The sequence below is a fragment of the Gadus macrocephalus genome, chromosome 17 (genome assembly GCF_031168955.1).
Source record: "Gadus macrocephalus chromosome 17, ASM3116895v1".
Classification (NCBI taxonomy): Eukaryota; Metazoa; Chordata; class Actinopteri; order Gadiformes; family Gadidae; genus Gadus; species Gadus macrocephalus.
Window position 1 is genome coordinate 15,971,034 of NC_082398.1, and position 16,968 is coordinate 15,988,001.

At 43.0% G+C, this 16,968-nt stretch overlaps 1 protein-coding gene across 1 annotated transcript; it reads right to left on the bottom strand.

Annotated features, from left to right (window-relative positions):
* Positions 1-4: 4 nt before the first annotated feature.
* On the bottom strand, positions 5-16,593 carry LOC132475499 (glycerol kinase-like). Its single transcript, XM_060076658.1, is given in 21 exon segments — positions 5-1,167; positions 1,648-1,700; positions 1,887-1,973; positions 2,297-2,440; positions 2,881-3,001; positions 3,233-3,317; positions 3,780-3,876; positions 4,281-4,359; positions 4,555-4,635; positions 4,987-5,029; positions 5,715-5,727; positions 5,730-5,781; positions 6,099-6,134; positions 9,036-9,102; positions 9,453-9,562; positions 9,975-10,112; positions 10,369-10,448; positions 11,555-11,632; positions 11,838-11,944; positions 13,113-13,186; positions 16,340-16,593. Coding segments are annotated over 21 exon segments (1,635 nt in total). The 5' UTR covers positions 16,412-16,593; the 3' UTR covers positions 5-1,149.
* Between the last annotated feature and the right edge of the window lie 375 nt (positions 16,594-16,968).

Here is a 16,968-nt window from a genome sequence, read left to right on the forward strand (position 1 = left end):
CCACTTCAATTTTCAAGAGTTTTATTAAAACATCTGTACATTTCAGTAAAGGGGCTCTTGCACATTGAAATTACATCTCAGACAAATAGGAATTGAACATATGTACATGTTTCAACAAAAAACAGCTTGATTTGTCATTCGCCCTTTTTAAAATGAATCATCAGTCTGATATTTTAGTGGAAGTAACCAAACCCGGTCACCAAGACCCCAATACATGTATACAGTTTCTGATCTGGGCCATGACCTGTGTTCTAGGTGATCTTATGGCAGGTTTGATTTCCAACATGTAGCAGGCTAAAATATTTGGACTTAACAAGTACTGCATAGATGTGTCAATTAAATGGATTAATTAAAAGCCCAATTTCACATTCCCTCATGAAATCCCTTTAAATTAGCCCATGCTCGACACAAGGTCATTGATAAAGTGCGTTCCAGAGCTGGCAGAGCATGCGCAAACCTTTGGTTGAGAAATTCAGTTTTTCAACCATCACATTCTGAGAAATAGTAAAACACCTTCAAAGGATAATAAAATGTCAAAGCTTCAAAGTCATCTCAAGTTACTAAATTTGAGTTTCTTTGAGGAAAATAAACCTTCATTGCTTCCACGAAGTGGAAAATGAAATAAGGTTATGGCCAGTGGTCAAATATATACAGTATTTCATAAGAGTAGGAGGAATTAATTGTGAACCTGAGCATGGCAGTTTGTTTTGCTACTGGAAATGACACGCATGAGATTTCTCTTTTAACCGTTCATGACAATTTGCAAAAAGACGTTTCCTCCGACAATGTTATGTTCCCGTGATGTGTTGGTTTAAAATTGGCGAACGTAACATTAGTCTGGGGAGGAGGGGTGGGCGGAGTCTGGGGAGGAGGGTTGGGCGGAGTCTGGGGAGGAGGGTTGGGCGGGGTCTGGGGAGGCGGGGTCTGGGGAGGAGGGGTGGGCGGGTTCTGGGGAGGAGATAACTTAAATATTGTGCATTTGGACTGCAGCACCAATTTAATCTTCTTCACATTCAAATTTTTTGAACGTAAAAAAAAAATATCAGTTTTGACGGCAGTGAGTGTCAAGGTCAAACTGCAATTTTATCTTCCGTTTGGTCACACAATGGCCTTCTTTGTTGCCTTTGGCCACCAAAGGTTCTCCCAAGTTCAGTTATTGCTTTTGATCTGTTGGTTGAAGATGTGAAACAATAATTAAAAGGACAAGAAAGCACCGGAGCAATCAGAAGTAAAAAAAAGAAAAATGAGAGCGAAGGCTTCGTTAATTCAGTTGGATGGGGTTAGTTAGAACACTCATTCCTTATTCACAACTTGTTAGAAACAGCCAGTGAATAAAACCCACCAAACTGTTTTATTCGATTGTTATTATTGTAACAAGGAACACCCAATAACCATACAAAAGTGTTTTTTAAAAAGGCATTGCTAGAAAAATATATTCTTAATACAATACATCCATACCGAGATGGTATGAATGTATTTCACATCTTTTAAAAATATTAATTTGGTTCAAGTGCAAAACCAACGGTGAAAATCTACACTGTTCAACGGGTACTCCAAGTTTAGGAACCAAAACTTTTTGAGAGGGTTTTTGGTGGGTCTACGTGAACAGCCTTCAGATCAAGTCGAGCATGCAGCAGTTACGCAGACCTCAGGGGTCGGCGGGACCCCCCAGGGAGGGCCCTTCATCTTCTTCTCTAATCCTGTCGGCCGAGATGAAGAAAAGCCCCAAGCACCGGACAACGGTCGGATTTTAGCATGTCAAAAGATGATTTAATTAAAAGAGAATCAACATGGTTGCAAAGCGGTGCCACCCCTCAATTAATTTAAACTGTTAATTACCATTAGAACACCAAACAGTAGATGTTACGTAGCGTTCCCTAGGTTACCGTTTGAGAGGCTGGCAGGTTCTATGGTCTCCCAGTTCATGGCCTTCTGCACAGCCTTCTTCCAGCGGGAGAAGCGGAACTCACTCTCTGTAAGGGGCAGGACATGGGTTAGTGATGAGCATCGTAGCGCAATGGGGCTTTGAGTGTAACAAAGCACTGACAAGAGCAATTGTGCGTGAAGGGTAAGTAAACTCTAGAATCAAACTGCATCTCTGCTGAAAATGGAAAGGCTTTTGCAATTTCCATAAATTGTGTTAGCTGCGATAAGGCATATTTTAAAGCTTGTATATATTTTTATATAACAAATATTTCGTTATTTTTTGCTTCTAAAGATATATGACAACCAAAAGCTAATGCAATTATCAACTTTAATAGCGTCTGCTTTAACACAGCTCTTCTGGACAACCCACCGTTAGGGTTAATCTGGGGCACAAAGGTCTCCGAGACGACCTGGGGAAGATGATCGGCGGTCAGGTCCCAGACATTCACTCCCTCAGCCGCGCCTGCAGCCATGGCGACCCCCAAGGCCGTGGACTCCGCCATGGTGGGGCGCACTGGAGGAAGCAACAAAACACTAGAAATAGCTCCCTTCTTTACTGTGAGCAGAGAGCTCTACCGTCAAACACTTTAAGTTTGAGAGCGATATTGTGAAACATTTACCCGGGGAGCTCTACTTCGAGAGTTCTACCCAAATTATTCTTTGGAAAATACTGAGACATTTATTGTGTAACACAGCTACAGCCCCCAAAAACTATGAGGGGGAATGCTACTGGGAGACCTTTATTGTGAAACATTTCACAATACTCTACACCCCCAATAAGCTCTTCTTTGAGAGCTCTACGTTCTGATAGCTCTCCTGTGACCTTGACACAGAGCTTTATGCTCCGAGTGCTCTACGTTCTCCTCGCTCTGAGAGCTCTACGTTCTGAAAGCTCTACGCTCTGAGAGCTCTACGTTCTGAGAGCTCTACCCTGTACTGTGTAGCTTCTCTTACCAACGGGGATGCAGAGGATATCGGCCTGCAGCTGCATCAGCAGCCGGTTGGAGGTCATCCCTCCGTCCACCCAGAGCTGGTCTAGAGGAACACCGCTGTCCTGGTTCATGGCATCCAGGATCTGGATCACAGAGAGCGGGGGAGAGAAGTTCAAGCACAGCTTGGATTTGGCCTAATTTGTCGTAATTTGTAATTATAGACTCTGAACAAAGTATTGGGCACCCATGACATGACATATATTTCAATTCGGATACGAGAACCACCATTGTACTGAACTGCATCTACAGTTTAAAATAACGCCTTTACTTGGTGAAGTTACGAAAAACAAACTTAAAAGTTTGTGAAAGCTCACCTCTCTGGTCTGGAAGCAGACCGCCTCCAGGGCAGCGAAGGCCAGGTGGTTTTTGTTGGTGAACTGAGTCAGCCCACAGATGATTCTATGCAACGCAGACACACACAGAATATCAAGAAACAAGTTAAATACCTTAGCGAACTAACTGTAATTTCTATCAAATATAGAGATTGCTATGCAGCATATGCTAAGTGCTATGCAGCATATGTAGTGAAATTTTTTGCTACAATAGCATGGATAAGTAAAAATTTTACTTTTTGTAATGTACAAAGCATAACATTAAGATATCATAGCATGTGTTGTTAAAACGTTTGCTTTTTGTTAGCGTAAATATCCATTCATTTAGCTACCGTAGCATGTGTACATTAAAAGTTTTGCTTTTTCTAGTGTATGTAGTGTAACATTTACCTACTGTAGCAAGGGAAGCTTAGGTGTAGCTTTTTGTTGTGTCCGTAGCATAATATTTAGCTTCTGTAGCAAGGGTAGTTTTAGGGTAGCTTTTTGTAGTGTTGGTAGCATAGCATTTAGATATTTTGAATGTTCTCACCCTCGTGCACTGGGCTCCCAGTAGGGGGCGTAGAGCCCGGAAAATGCCGGAACAAAGTAGCAGCCGTAAGACGAGCCCGCGGCAGCTGCCAGTTTCTCTGGAGTTAGAAGATGAGAAAATAAATTAATCAATATGGAAAGTGTTAGACATTGTGTTAGACAAAACTTGAAATCTCTGTAGAAGTGGCACTTACTTTACCAGAGGAAAAGGCACAAGAAGGAGAAATATAAACAATGACACAATCAGATTAATAATAATACCACTAAATGAACGTGGTTCCTAAAAAATAACGCATGCTTTCATATCCAAACAGGAAAACAATAAAAATAGGGTTTGATCGATAAGAATGTGTGTGTGTGTGTGTGTGTGTGTGTGTGTGTGTGTGTGTGTGTGTGTGTGTGTGTGTGTGTGTGTGTGTGTGTGTGTGTGTGTGTGTGTGTATATATATATATATATATATATGTATGTGTGTGTGCGTGTATAGATCATAGTTCAATGTACCTATCTCGGCAGTTGACTTGACAATTCCCATATTGTCCTTTAGCCACCGGACAACCGCCCCCGCTATGGCAACCGACCCCTGATGGGACACAGAGCAACCAATCACAACTCTGTTGACCAACCACGACCAATAAGGGACTCCAATAACATCAATGATTCCTGATGACAAGATACCAACAACCATATCATACAAACTACAAAAAAAGGGAATAAATGTCAGTATCCATCAGTAGCCTTGAAGACATTCCATGTAGTGGGAGAGACGTGGTCTCACCTCGAGAGCGTAGCAGGCGGGCTGGTCCCTGCCAAGCTGATAGGCCACAGTGGTGAGGAGCCCGTGCTCAGACTTCACCGGCTGAGGAACAACATTAAAACCTTTAGTAGGCTGACGGTATATGATAATCACAGCTGTGCTGATATTCATTCTAACTGCACCACTATGCGTGTAATAATGCTTCTATACAACAGTTCTCCAAGCGCAATTTATTACTGAGCATTAAAAAGCGACCGATTATGATTTTTTGGTTTAGTTAATCATTTAAATAGAAAACTGAACTAGGACTGGAGTGTTTCCGAGCAACACAAACGATTTCCTGCCCACTAGGTCTACAAGTTACTAGTGGCCAGCTACTTTGCATTCTGTACAATCTCTATGTTTCCATTCATTGTCCAACCATTGAATAAGAGTCGGTGGCAACTCTCCTACCTTGGATCCAGTGTTTCGTAGCAAAAAGCAGCCCGTTCCATACCTTAAGAAAACAACATCACAAGAATGAGCAATAAGTGAGTAATTAAACTTATGACGGAAAAGTAACCCCACAATAAACCCACAGTAATGCATTAGAAGTGCAGCATCTCTCTTAACGCGCAGTTCACTGATGTGCCAACGGGTTCACGTTCAACCACACTCCTCCCTCCCTCTCTACACACACACATAGTCCTAGCTTTAGTTCCAGTCTTACTGAGAGTGCAGATGAGGTGTGTAACTCAATATGGCTGGAGTAACTTTCCAATGACTTGGTTAAAAGTAAGTGAGCTGAAATGGAGTTTAAAGTAGCTAACAAATACTGTGCGTGAATTAATGCATCCCATGAAATAGAAGTCTCTCTCTCTCTCTCTCTCTCTCTCTCTCTCTCTCTCTCTTCTCTCTCTCTCTCTCTCTCTCTCTCTCTCTCTCTCTCTCTCTCTCTCTCTCTCTCTCTCTCTCTCTCTCTCTCTCTCTCTCTCTCTCTCTCTCTCTCTCTCCCCTCTCCTCTCTCTCTCTCCTCTCTCTCTCTCTCTCTCTCTCTCTCTCTCTCTCTCTCTCTCTCTCTCTCTCTCTCTCTCTCTCTCTCTCTCTCTCTCTCTCTCTCTCTCTCTCTCTCTCTCTCTCTCTCTCTCTCTCTCTCAGACATTTTCCACCAAACTTGACATGTTTGTGTGGGTGTCTCTTACGTGTTTTTGGCGTGCCTTCCTTGAAGCACATCTGTCCAACCAGGGCGGCAGACTGATCCCCGAGACACTGACGTAAACAGAGGTTGGCATTAGTTACACCCGTGATAGACCATAATATTACAATACCCTGCCGATAGCAACATAATCCATCCATCCACCACATGTCACATCTCAGTTCCACAACTGCATCACACTTTTTTTTTTTTTAAGTATAATAATAATGTATTTTATTTATGCATGAAAATATTTAAGGGCATTCAAATGAAGAGCCAAAGTGGGAAAGAGGCGAGAAGAGTATGTGCACAAATGAGAAAGAATAAAGCCCTGACTAAACAAAACAAACACTGAAGTTGGGAAACTGAGACTTTTTATAAGCCTGCTTACCCCCGAGATCGGCACCCCTGAGAGAGAGCTGGACTTCTGCAAGACAGGGAACAAGAGGCCATGGATAACACACAACATTTAATTTAACAAATAAGAAAACATTGATCACTACAGTACTGAAGTACCTGCAGACGAGCAGAGGCTGTGTGTTTGTGTGTCAAGTTCCACGAGTGTTTCACGAGCGGGGTCATGGTTTGGCCAAGCTCTATTTCTCTCAGAGCCTATTGAAGATGACCAACCAATGAGGTATCTATACAATATATATATATATATATATATATATATATATATATATATATATATATCTATACAATATATATATATATATATATATATATATATATATATACAATATATATATATATATATATATATATATCTATACAATATATATATATATATATATATATATATATCTATACAATATATATATATATATATATATATATCTATACAATATATATATATATATATATATATATATATATATATATATATATATATATATATAATCTGAGTTTTTAAAAAAATATTTCCTTTCCACCGCTACTGACTCTGGTTGTTAGCAATGTAAGAGCTGCATAAAGAACTGGTTGTTTGAATAAATACACCCTTTTATTTACGCAAGAAACACTAGGTCTATGAAAGCCAAGGTTTTTCAGGCCTGATGGATGGAGTTGAAAGGAGTGTAGTTTAGTCTATCTCTTGCTGTCTAGTCACAGCCAATACCGTCTTCCATAGCCTATTCAAAGCACTGAATCTTTGATAAAGAGATATTTTGGAAAACAACAGGAAAAACTGAAAGCACACAAAGCTACAATAAACATTATAACCTGCAAGTTGATGATAGCATGATGTAATGCACTTACTGCCTCAGTGGCCGTTCTAATAAATGAAAAAACACCCATCTGGACTAACTGTTCCAAAACCTCATCACTCAGATTGACCTAGATTTATGTAAAATAATAATTGAATGACCGGTTCAACTATCCCGTATGCAAAAACAAAATACCAGATTTGACAACGCGGTGTGGAAATGATTGAAAGACAATTTTTCACTATTTACTGAAAAGAATAAGTTTGGGACAGACAACGTTTCCACAAGACAAGGGACTACATAAACACCTTGTACTTGCTCGTACAGATAGGAAGTTAAAAGAGTGGTAACGTCTGGACGTCTCATCTCATCTCATCTCATCTTCGTCCGCCTATCCGGGGTAGGGTCGCGGGGGGAGCAGCTCAAGCAGGGGGCCTCAGACTTCCCTTTCCCGGGCCACATTGACCAGCTCTGACGGGGGGATCCCGAGGCGTTCCCAGGCCAGTGTTGAGATATAATCTCTCCACCTAGTCCTGGGTCTTCCCCGATGTCTCCTCCCCACTGGACGTGCCTGAAACACCTCCCAAGGGAGGCGCCCAGTGGGCATCCTTACCAGATGCCCGAACCACCTCAGCTGACTCCTTTCTAAGTAAAGGAGCAGCGGCTCTAATCCGAGTTCCTCACGGATGGCTGAGCTTCTCACCCTATCCCTAAGGGAGACGCCAGCCACCCTTCTGAGAAAACTCATCTCGGCCGCTTGTACCCGCGATCTCGTCCTTTCGGTCATCACCCAACCCTCATGACCATAGGTGAGGATAGGAACGAAGATCGACCGGTAGATTGAGAGCTTTGCCTTGCGGCTCAGCTCTCTTTTCGTAACAACGGTGCGGTAAAGCGAACTCAATACCACCCCCGCTGCTCCGATTCTCCGGCCAATCTCACGCTCCATAGTACCCTCACTCACGAACAAGACCCCGAGGTACTTCAACTCCTTCACTTGGGCTAAGGACTCATTTCCTACCCGGAGTAAGCAATCCACCGGTTTCCTGAGTCATGGCCTCAGATTTAGCGGTGCTGATCCTCATCCCAGCCGCTTCACACTCGGCCGCCAGCCGATCCAGTGAGTGCTGAAGGTCACAGGCCGATGATCCAATGAGGACCACATCATCTGCAAAAAGCAGTGACGAGATTCTCAGACCACCGAACTGCAACCCCTCCCCACCACGACTACGCCTCGATATCCTGTCTATGTATATCACAAACAGGATTGGTGACAAGGCGCAGCCCTGGCGGAGACCAGCACCCACTGAGAACGAAACTGACTGGCTGCCGAGGACGCGAACACAGCTCTCGCTTTGGGAGTACAGAGATTGGATAGCCCCGAGGATAGACCCCCTTACCCCATACTCCCGCAGCACCTCCCACAGTTTCTCCCTGGGGACCCGGTCATACGCCTTCTCCAGATCCACAAAACACATGTAGACCGTCTACGGTCTACATGTGTAGTACACGTCTGGACGTGTAAAACATAATGACGATATAAAGTGAACCATCTCCCCTTCTGACCTACGACCCAGAGAGCAAAGTTCATGTTGGGCTTTTTTAATCTGTTCTACTTCTAGATAGATAAGATACACACAACAAACGAAGATAGAATACACAAGCCAAATCTTTTGTGCTTCACCTATTTTATGTACCAATTGAGAACCACAATGTGTTTTTTCCATGCAGTATAATTCTGTATTATCTCATCGGTTGCGCTTTCACAATGAATATAAAACTAAACTGCATTCAAGCAAGCATGTGAGATTCATTCAATAATCCATTTGCGCTTGAAGACACCAATCATTTCAATTCTTCATAATCCCTATGTTATCAAGACATTATCTTCTATTCCAGCAACTATGTCCTATATTACATACTTTATTATCCCATATCAAGGTCATTTGTATCAAAATGTGTATACAACGCTTTCATCTGTATTTCATCTGACTTCAAATTAAAGCTCTCTATATATTGATCATTCCTAAATGTGGTCTTTTATAAATTGACTTAACACTGTTTCACACACACACAAACGCACTCACACACACACAAACGCACGCACGCTCTGAGTTTACCATGCATCCATATATTTCCGACGAGCTCCTAACTTTGGGCAGAATATCCATGGGGACGTCAAAATACCTACAGGAAGCAAGACATCCACCGATCAGATTCAGGTTTACATCAGCAGAAAGGTCAATCAGATTAAACTATTACTATAAACGGAGGCAGGGAATATTTCTATGTGGAAAAGGGGAGAATGTCATCAATGTTTAGGTTATGATAAGCCCTTTGTTTGAGTTTCCCCCTAAAAAATATAGAAACATGGTAACAATTTTCATTCATTAAGTGCAAAACAGAGTCTTTCACTAATGTCTGTCAGCGTGTCTGTCTGCGTGTCTGTCCGCGTGTCTGTCCGCGTGTCTGTCCGCGTGTCTGTCCGCGTGTCTGTCCGCGTGTCTGTCCGCGTGTCTGTCCGCGTGTGCTTGGACCTGCAGAGCTCGAGGTCCCAGTCCAGGGTGTGGATGTTGAAGAGCAGGGTGCGGCTGGCGTTGGACACGTCCGTGATGTGAACGCCTCCGTCCGTGTTCCCACTCAGACACTGAGAGGAACCATTCAATCACACTTTATCTAAAGCCTTTAAACACCTGCTCGAAGCTGCAATAATATTTGCTTAACAAGGGATTAATGCAACAACAAGAATTTAGGTTTCACCAAATCACAGCTAATTAGGTAAAGGTTAATTCGGTAAAATGTATGCTTAGAATAAATGGGGGGAGACCACAGGGTTTGGATTATATAAACTCTACGTAGACATAATATTTTTGTTAGCCATTATAAAAACATCTACTCATCTAATGTTTCCCAATATATCCCAATATATATACATTCATCATATACTTCCTGTGAGTGGTCTAATCAAATTGAATGGTTTTACTGTAATGCAAGGAAATACTATGCAATTTAAGATCTTAAATCCATGTATCCTGGGGTTGCGTGTCTGTGGAGCTTACCCATATGATCCATGAGTCCACCGTACCAAACATGGCCCTGTCCTCCTCCACCGCCCGGCGGACCTCCTCCACGTTGTCCAGTAGCCAGCGCAGCTTCACCGCGCTGAAGTAGGTGCTGATGGGCAGGCCCGTCTTGGGCTGTGGAGAGACACCGCAACCATGTGTCAATCAGCCAGCGGTTTGAGACTAACACCCCCCGACCGTTGATCGATCTCCACAATAACACACATCCCACCTAAAGGGCCCCTGACACTCGGTGTGTATCACGATAGCCAGGTGACATCTGCCAGAATGACAGGGATCTGAATGAGCTGCAAGTAGCTTGAAATCTGCTCAATGCCTGCTCAATGATAGTAAATAACCGATATTAACTTATCAGGGTTCTCTGGCTCACCTTGAGGTGGTTTTTGTTCTTGCCCGGGGACTTGTTGATGAGTCTTTCCACCGTGGACTGTGTACGCAGATCAAGCCAAACTACAAACACATACACACATTAAACATGAATTAACATTAATTAATGCAGTAATATGCATTAACCAACAGTTAATGAACAGTTAACTGATGGTCTAGTAAGCCTTTACTAATGGTGCTCCTGTTAACCCAGGTAATGGTGTTCATGTTAGCTAAGGTAATAAAGTTCATGTTACCTAAGGCCATGGTGTTCATGTTAACTAGGGTTATGGTGCCCATGTTAACTACGGGTATGGTGTTCAAGTCAACTAAGGCAATGGTGTTCATGTTAACTAAGGTAATGGTGTTCATGTTGACTAAGAACCCTATCACTGGGTCCTTAGTTAACATGATAAATTAACCTCATTACATGAACATTGTTCATGTGTTCATGTTAACTAAGGTAATGGTGTTTGTGTTAACTAAGGTTATGGTGTTCATACACAAAGAACGATAATAACATTTATTATCGTTCATAATTTAATAGGCCTCCAACCCTATCCTCAACCCCTATGCTTATGCAATATAATAATGCATATTGCATTAACTAAGGCATGATTAAAGGGACACTTCACCCATTTACATTAAGCTTTGTATCGTTAGAAACCCAAAAAAAGTCACTGTCTACCTTTTCTCGCTCATGAATGCACAAAATTTGAAATTGATGTTACTATTCGACAAAATATATGACCCACTTTCAATACAGATTTATCTCCACCGGTGAAATTCTCCTTTAAGGTAACCTTATTGTAAAGAGATACCTATTCTTTTTTACCTACTTTACCATCACGAAAAACAGTACATGAATACATTTTGATTTGACATGTGTGAAGGGATGCAGAGCAAGAGCTTGTCCTTTGCTTTAAGGAGAACCACACGCCTCAAATGGTTCACAACTGCTCTGAATCCTTTACCCCTGGTGGCCGTTGGTGTCATGACGGTTAGCGTGAGGGGAACAGCAGTGAGTGACCCAGAGGTTGAATAACTTCACCATTGGCTGCCCCCAGACATGTTTATTAAACCTAAGAAATTATAAAATGAGGATTTCTTTTGACTCTCAGGCAGATTCCCCCAATTATTTGGTATTTTGTTTCAAGAGAATACTTTATTATGGGATGTGGTGTAGTCACCCAGGGCATTGTAGAGTGGCTCCCCGGTCCCCTTATCCCACACCACTGTTGTCTCTCTCTGATTGGTCACGCCCACCGCTGGAGTAACAAAATAACAAACAAGAAACTTAAACAGGTTTGTCCACACACACACACACACACATACACAAACACACACTTATTCTACCTAAACTAGTAGAGCATGGCAATAACACTGCTAGTATAGTATAATCGCTAGTAAATATAATCTCACCAGTTGCCGAAATGGATGTGTGTCTTGGTTTGTGTGTGTTGGGGTGAGCACCTTTAATGTTGGAGAGGTCGATGTTGAGTTGACCGAGCTTCTCGCACGTCCGCTCTATGCAGTCGTACACTGACTGGATGATCTCCTTGGGGTCCTCCTCCACCCAGCTGATGAACACACAGAACACATGTTCCACGCATGGTGCTACTTCTGTTATAGGGTCAACTACAGCAGTTTAAAAAGGAATTCCATCCCATGTCTTCCTACACTATGGAAGACAGAAAGATTTCTAAAATAAAACCTCTACACGTGGCACACACAAACCGATAGATGAGCCAAAAAGGTAACAAGGTACGATGTCAATTTTAAAAAGGGAAATCTTACCCAATGTTAAATGTAATTCTGTAATATTTTGTCTTGACTTCATTGGCGCCTCCATAGTTTTTTTTTTTTTTAAAGATCTGCATTGTTGCTAAATAAACTCCACATTTCGGAAAAATAAAAACGGACTGATGAATGCAACACCGCTCTGGGGTGAGCAACCAAACCAGCTCTTACAGCGATGAGATTTTGTTTTATATACATCAAAACCAGAGGGTTGGAACTTAAACCTGTTCAACAGGTAAGTGAATCATACTAAAAACAAATCGTTAAATTGTAACCCAAGCACTCAAAACTGTAGTAAAGAAATGTTGCCATGCCATTTTAATTGATGGTTTCTATAGTTTGAGACATCATGAGACGCTGTGGAGACAACACACCAATAGTCTCTCCTTTATCTCCTAGTGGTGAGGAAATAGTGCTTTTTAAATACAACCACCGGCACCCTTGAGAAAGTTATGCTTCGATGTGGACTCAAGAAACCGCAAGAATGTACATTGTCCAGGACACTGCTTTACTTTATTTCACACATTATTTTACTTTATATGGGCGTCATGTGGCTCAGAAGGTAGGGCGGGTTGGCCGGTAACCGGAAGGTGGCTAGTTTGTTCCCCGGCTCCTCCCCCGGTGTCGAGGAGTCCCTGAGCCAGACACCTCAACTTAACTGCTTCAGACGAGCTGGCTGTCGCTTTGCACGCTTTGCACGGCTGACACCGCCATCAGTGTGTGAATGTGTGCATGACTGTGTGAATGTTAGGCAATATTGTATAGCGCTTTGAATGGCCACTGGTTAGAAAAGCGCTCTATAAATGCACTCCATTTCTTAATATCCATCTTGACTCGATTCAGGGAAACTGACAGGGCTGATATATCTTAGCGTTTGAAAGTGTTATTTTATGTGAGAGTCACAGAGTACCACTAATGGGAAAGCCATAAAGGGAAAAGTCAACTCACCCCTCTTTGGGAAAAAACTGTGTGATCTCCACCTGATGCTGACTCACAACCTCGGCCGTTCTAGCATTGAACACCTGTGGAAGACAGGGACACACATTTTGAAAGACTGTGATAGTCGACCTGCAATATCAACCAGTGAGTACACTCACATTGCATGAGAAGATAGTGTACAAATGTAAGTGTACGTTGATAACCTTGATTCTATGTTGGATTGAGGTTATAAGAGAGCTGTATGATTGCTTTTGGTGTAGGAATGTGGTGGATGTTCAGAGACACGGAGAAATAGACATGAAGCAAGGGGCATGGAAAACAGATATTAGAGGGGAACCAAACTACTGCTTCCACGTTTTTGTGGCATGGGAAGGAATATCAACTTGGCACCCATATCAGTTTCTATATCCTACTGGAGATGCGGTTTCCTCCTAACGAGCTTAAGAGTCAAAGCAACAGTCAGGTGTGCCCATCCGCGCTCAGATGGACACAGAGAGGGCTTGAGCAGTACAGCCATACATCAATTTGTGGTTAAGAGGCGCTTGGATCAAAACCTGGATTTTGATCCAACATTTCTGTTTTCCTGTCTTAAAACACATGACCTGATTTAACGGTTTAAAACATCGGATTGGTCCGATGTTTCATATGACGGTGTGATTAACAAGTACAACTATTCTTTTTCCCAGGTGTGTGAGGTGTTCTGCACTAGTGTGCACTTTCCTGCGTATGGTTCTAGCTGTCCCTGTCAGGCTGTTCTATTCTAAACATATTCAGCTGCCTTATGATGTCCCATACAGAGACATGCTTCCACTACTATCTGTGTGCGCTTACCTCATCTCATTTATTTAAATCATGAAGCTGTACACACACACACACACACACACACACACACACACACACACACACACACACACACACACACACACACACACACACACACACACACACACACACACACACACACACACACACACACACACACACACATTTTATGTACTTTATTTGATTCCACATTACAAGTTAATATCATTTTAGGAACCAAATGTGATGAATTATCCAACAACTATTTGACCAACAAACATCTTGTTATGGGAACATTAAGGGTACAGGAAACATCTCCTTTTCCAGATGAACATGCACCCTATAACAGCTGATATTGAGCAGTACTTAGCTAGCTGTCTGGCCCTTCTTTTACTTAGTCCACTGATGTTAAGTCCACTGACCACCAGCCTATGCACATGGCCTAGACTGCCAAAGACAAGAACAATGAGGACACATTTATAGCCACAGCTTTCAATGGCAGATGTTAGAGGATGGTATTTCAGTTTTTTTGTACAATAGGATTCCTCCATGAACAGGTCAAAGGCACAGGCTACTTCAAAGAGTCTGACTAGTCTGACACACACACACACACACACACACACACACACACACACACACACACACACACACACACACACACACACACACACACACACACACACACACACACACACACACACACACACACACACACACACACACACACACACACACACGTTATAGGAAATCACCTATCTCCACCGGTGAAATCACCTAAATATAACGAAACAAGGTTGGGTCGTTTCCTGTAGACATCCCACACAAATACAAACACACACGGTTGTCTGTGCTCTTACCTCATCTCACTTATATTCCTCATGAAGCTACACACACACACACACGGTCAAAGTTTGGGAGTGGACAGGGAGGTCTTTCTCCCTAAGGACTGCAACACAATCACCTCTCACTAGATGACGTTGCAGACTGCCTGACCACTGATATTATTCATCCCAAGTGACTCATGCTTGACCTCCTGAGGGGAAGGGCATAGGTCATATAGAGAACTGTCTATCTCCCTGCTTTCATCTGAAATATTGAGCTATTGGTTAATCAAAACCAACGGCTGTGGCCATTGGCAACTTGTTTTTGTTTTGTGGGCCTTGTTGCCCTGCGACTGTTAGCCTGTTTTGGGTAGGTTTAAAAAACAACTTGTCCCGTTAATGTATAACCAGTTATGCTCTTTGGCCAGAGTGTCTTTAGATTACAGCGGCAGGCTCATTGAGGTTCTGTAGAAAGCGACCCTGTGACACACAGTCATGTATTATATAACAGAAAATCAAGCCTTTTCTGGGAAATGTCCTATAACTTGAGTCTACAACATACATCTTTCTAATGTCTCATCGTCCATTTTGATCCAACATTTCTAGAATGTAGCATTCGAGTTAACACACTATTATTACACTGTGTTCTAGCTTACGTGTTGGATACCATTTCTCATGATCATGCTTCACTGACCTGTGACCTGCTAAATGCTACTCCTTATACGACAGGGAGGCAGCCATGTGTTATCATCGTCCATATAACGATATACAAGCCCCAGAAATGGACCAATAAAGATACTAAAACACTTCTAAGTGGTCCCTTTGGGCCTTTGGCTGTATTTACTTAAATCTAACAAAACATGGTTGTGTTGTTTCCTGTAGACATCACACACACACACACACACACACACACACACACACACACACACACACACACACACACACACACACACACACACACACACACACACACACACACACACACACACACACACACACTAGGATATATGTCTACTACTACTACTTTTGACCACATTGGATGGTTTGTTAAAGGAAGTATACTTTTAGATGTAATATTATTTGAGGAGGACTTAAAGTTTTAATTTAGGAGGTACCAGATCAAGTTAGGTTGAAAGCTTTACTTTGGTTAATCTGTAAATAAATGGAAGAAGAAAATATACTTTATTCCTGACCTCATATGACCACAGACCAGCCTGTACTGCTCCTCACACACCGCCAGAGACGCTTCTGGAAACCTTCGATTTCACAATATCGAAATGTTGGTCTCAAATCCACGTCTCTTCGTGGATTTGGAAAATAATCCACAGATCGGACTAAATTGGTAGGCGGGTTTCACCATGGATGCGTGTGTGTAGGGGTTTGACATTTAACACATAACGCGTTACTAGCATTCAATGTCAATGTGTGAACTTATTTCGCACCCACCAAATAGACCCATAGACAATAGCCTACAGACACCTAGCATACATTACAAACAACATCCAAACAACGTATTAAACCCATATACATTTTCAGATCGTATCCACCTTAAAAAACATTTATACCGACTTATTAGAGTAAAAGAGCATTAGGTTTATAGCGTCGATCACTAACCAGAAAGCGCGTCGAGCTGGTGCCCTGGTCCACCGCGGCGACCAGCGGGTCCGTCCCAGCGTTTGCTTTCATTCTGGTAATATACCAGGATACACTCACTAGATTAAAATGATCAGCGATACTCGGTGGAGGCACACAGCCTTTGAGAAACAGACTGCTGGGACCACGACTCGGCAACTTCTGTACAATGACTACAAACCAGCGTGGGCAGACGCAACCAGAACGGAGTGCAAGAGACGAGTTTGGCCAACCAGTGTGGCCCGGGTTATGAGAGGGAGGGAACGGGGGAGGAGAGGGAGGGACCCGGGGAGGAGAGGGAGGACCTGTTGGAGAGGTCACCCTGCCCGAGTTAGGAGAGGGAGGGACCCGGGTTAGGAGAGAGAGGGAACCAGGGGAGGGGTGACCCTGCCTGGGTTAGGAGAGGGAGGGACCCGGGTTAGGAGAGGGGTCACCCTGCCCAGGGGAAGGAGAGGGAGGGACCCATGGGAGGTTGACCCCTCCCCTGGGTCCCTCCCTCTCCTCAGACTGCCCAGGGTGATGGAGAGGGTGGGACCCGGGGAGGGGTCACCCTGCTCGGGGGAGGGGTCGACCTGCCCGGGGGAGGAGAGGGAGGGACCTGGGGGAGAGTG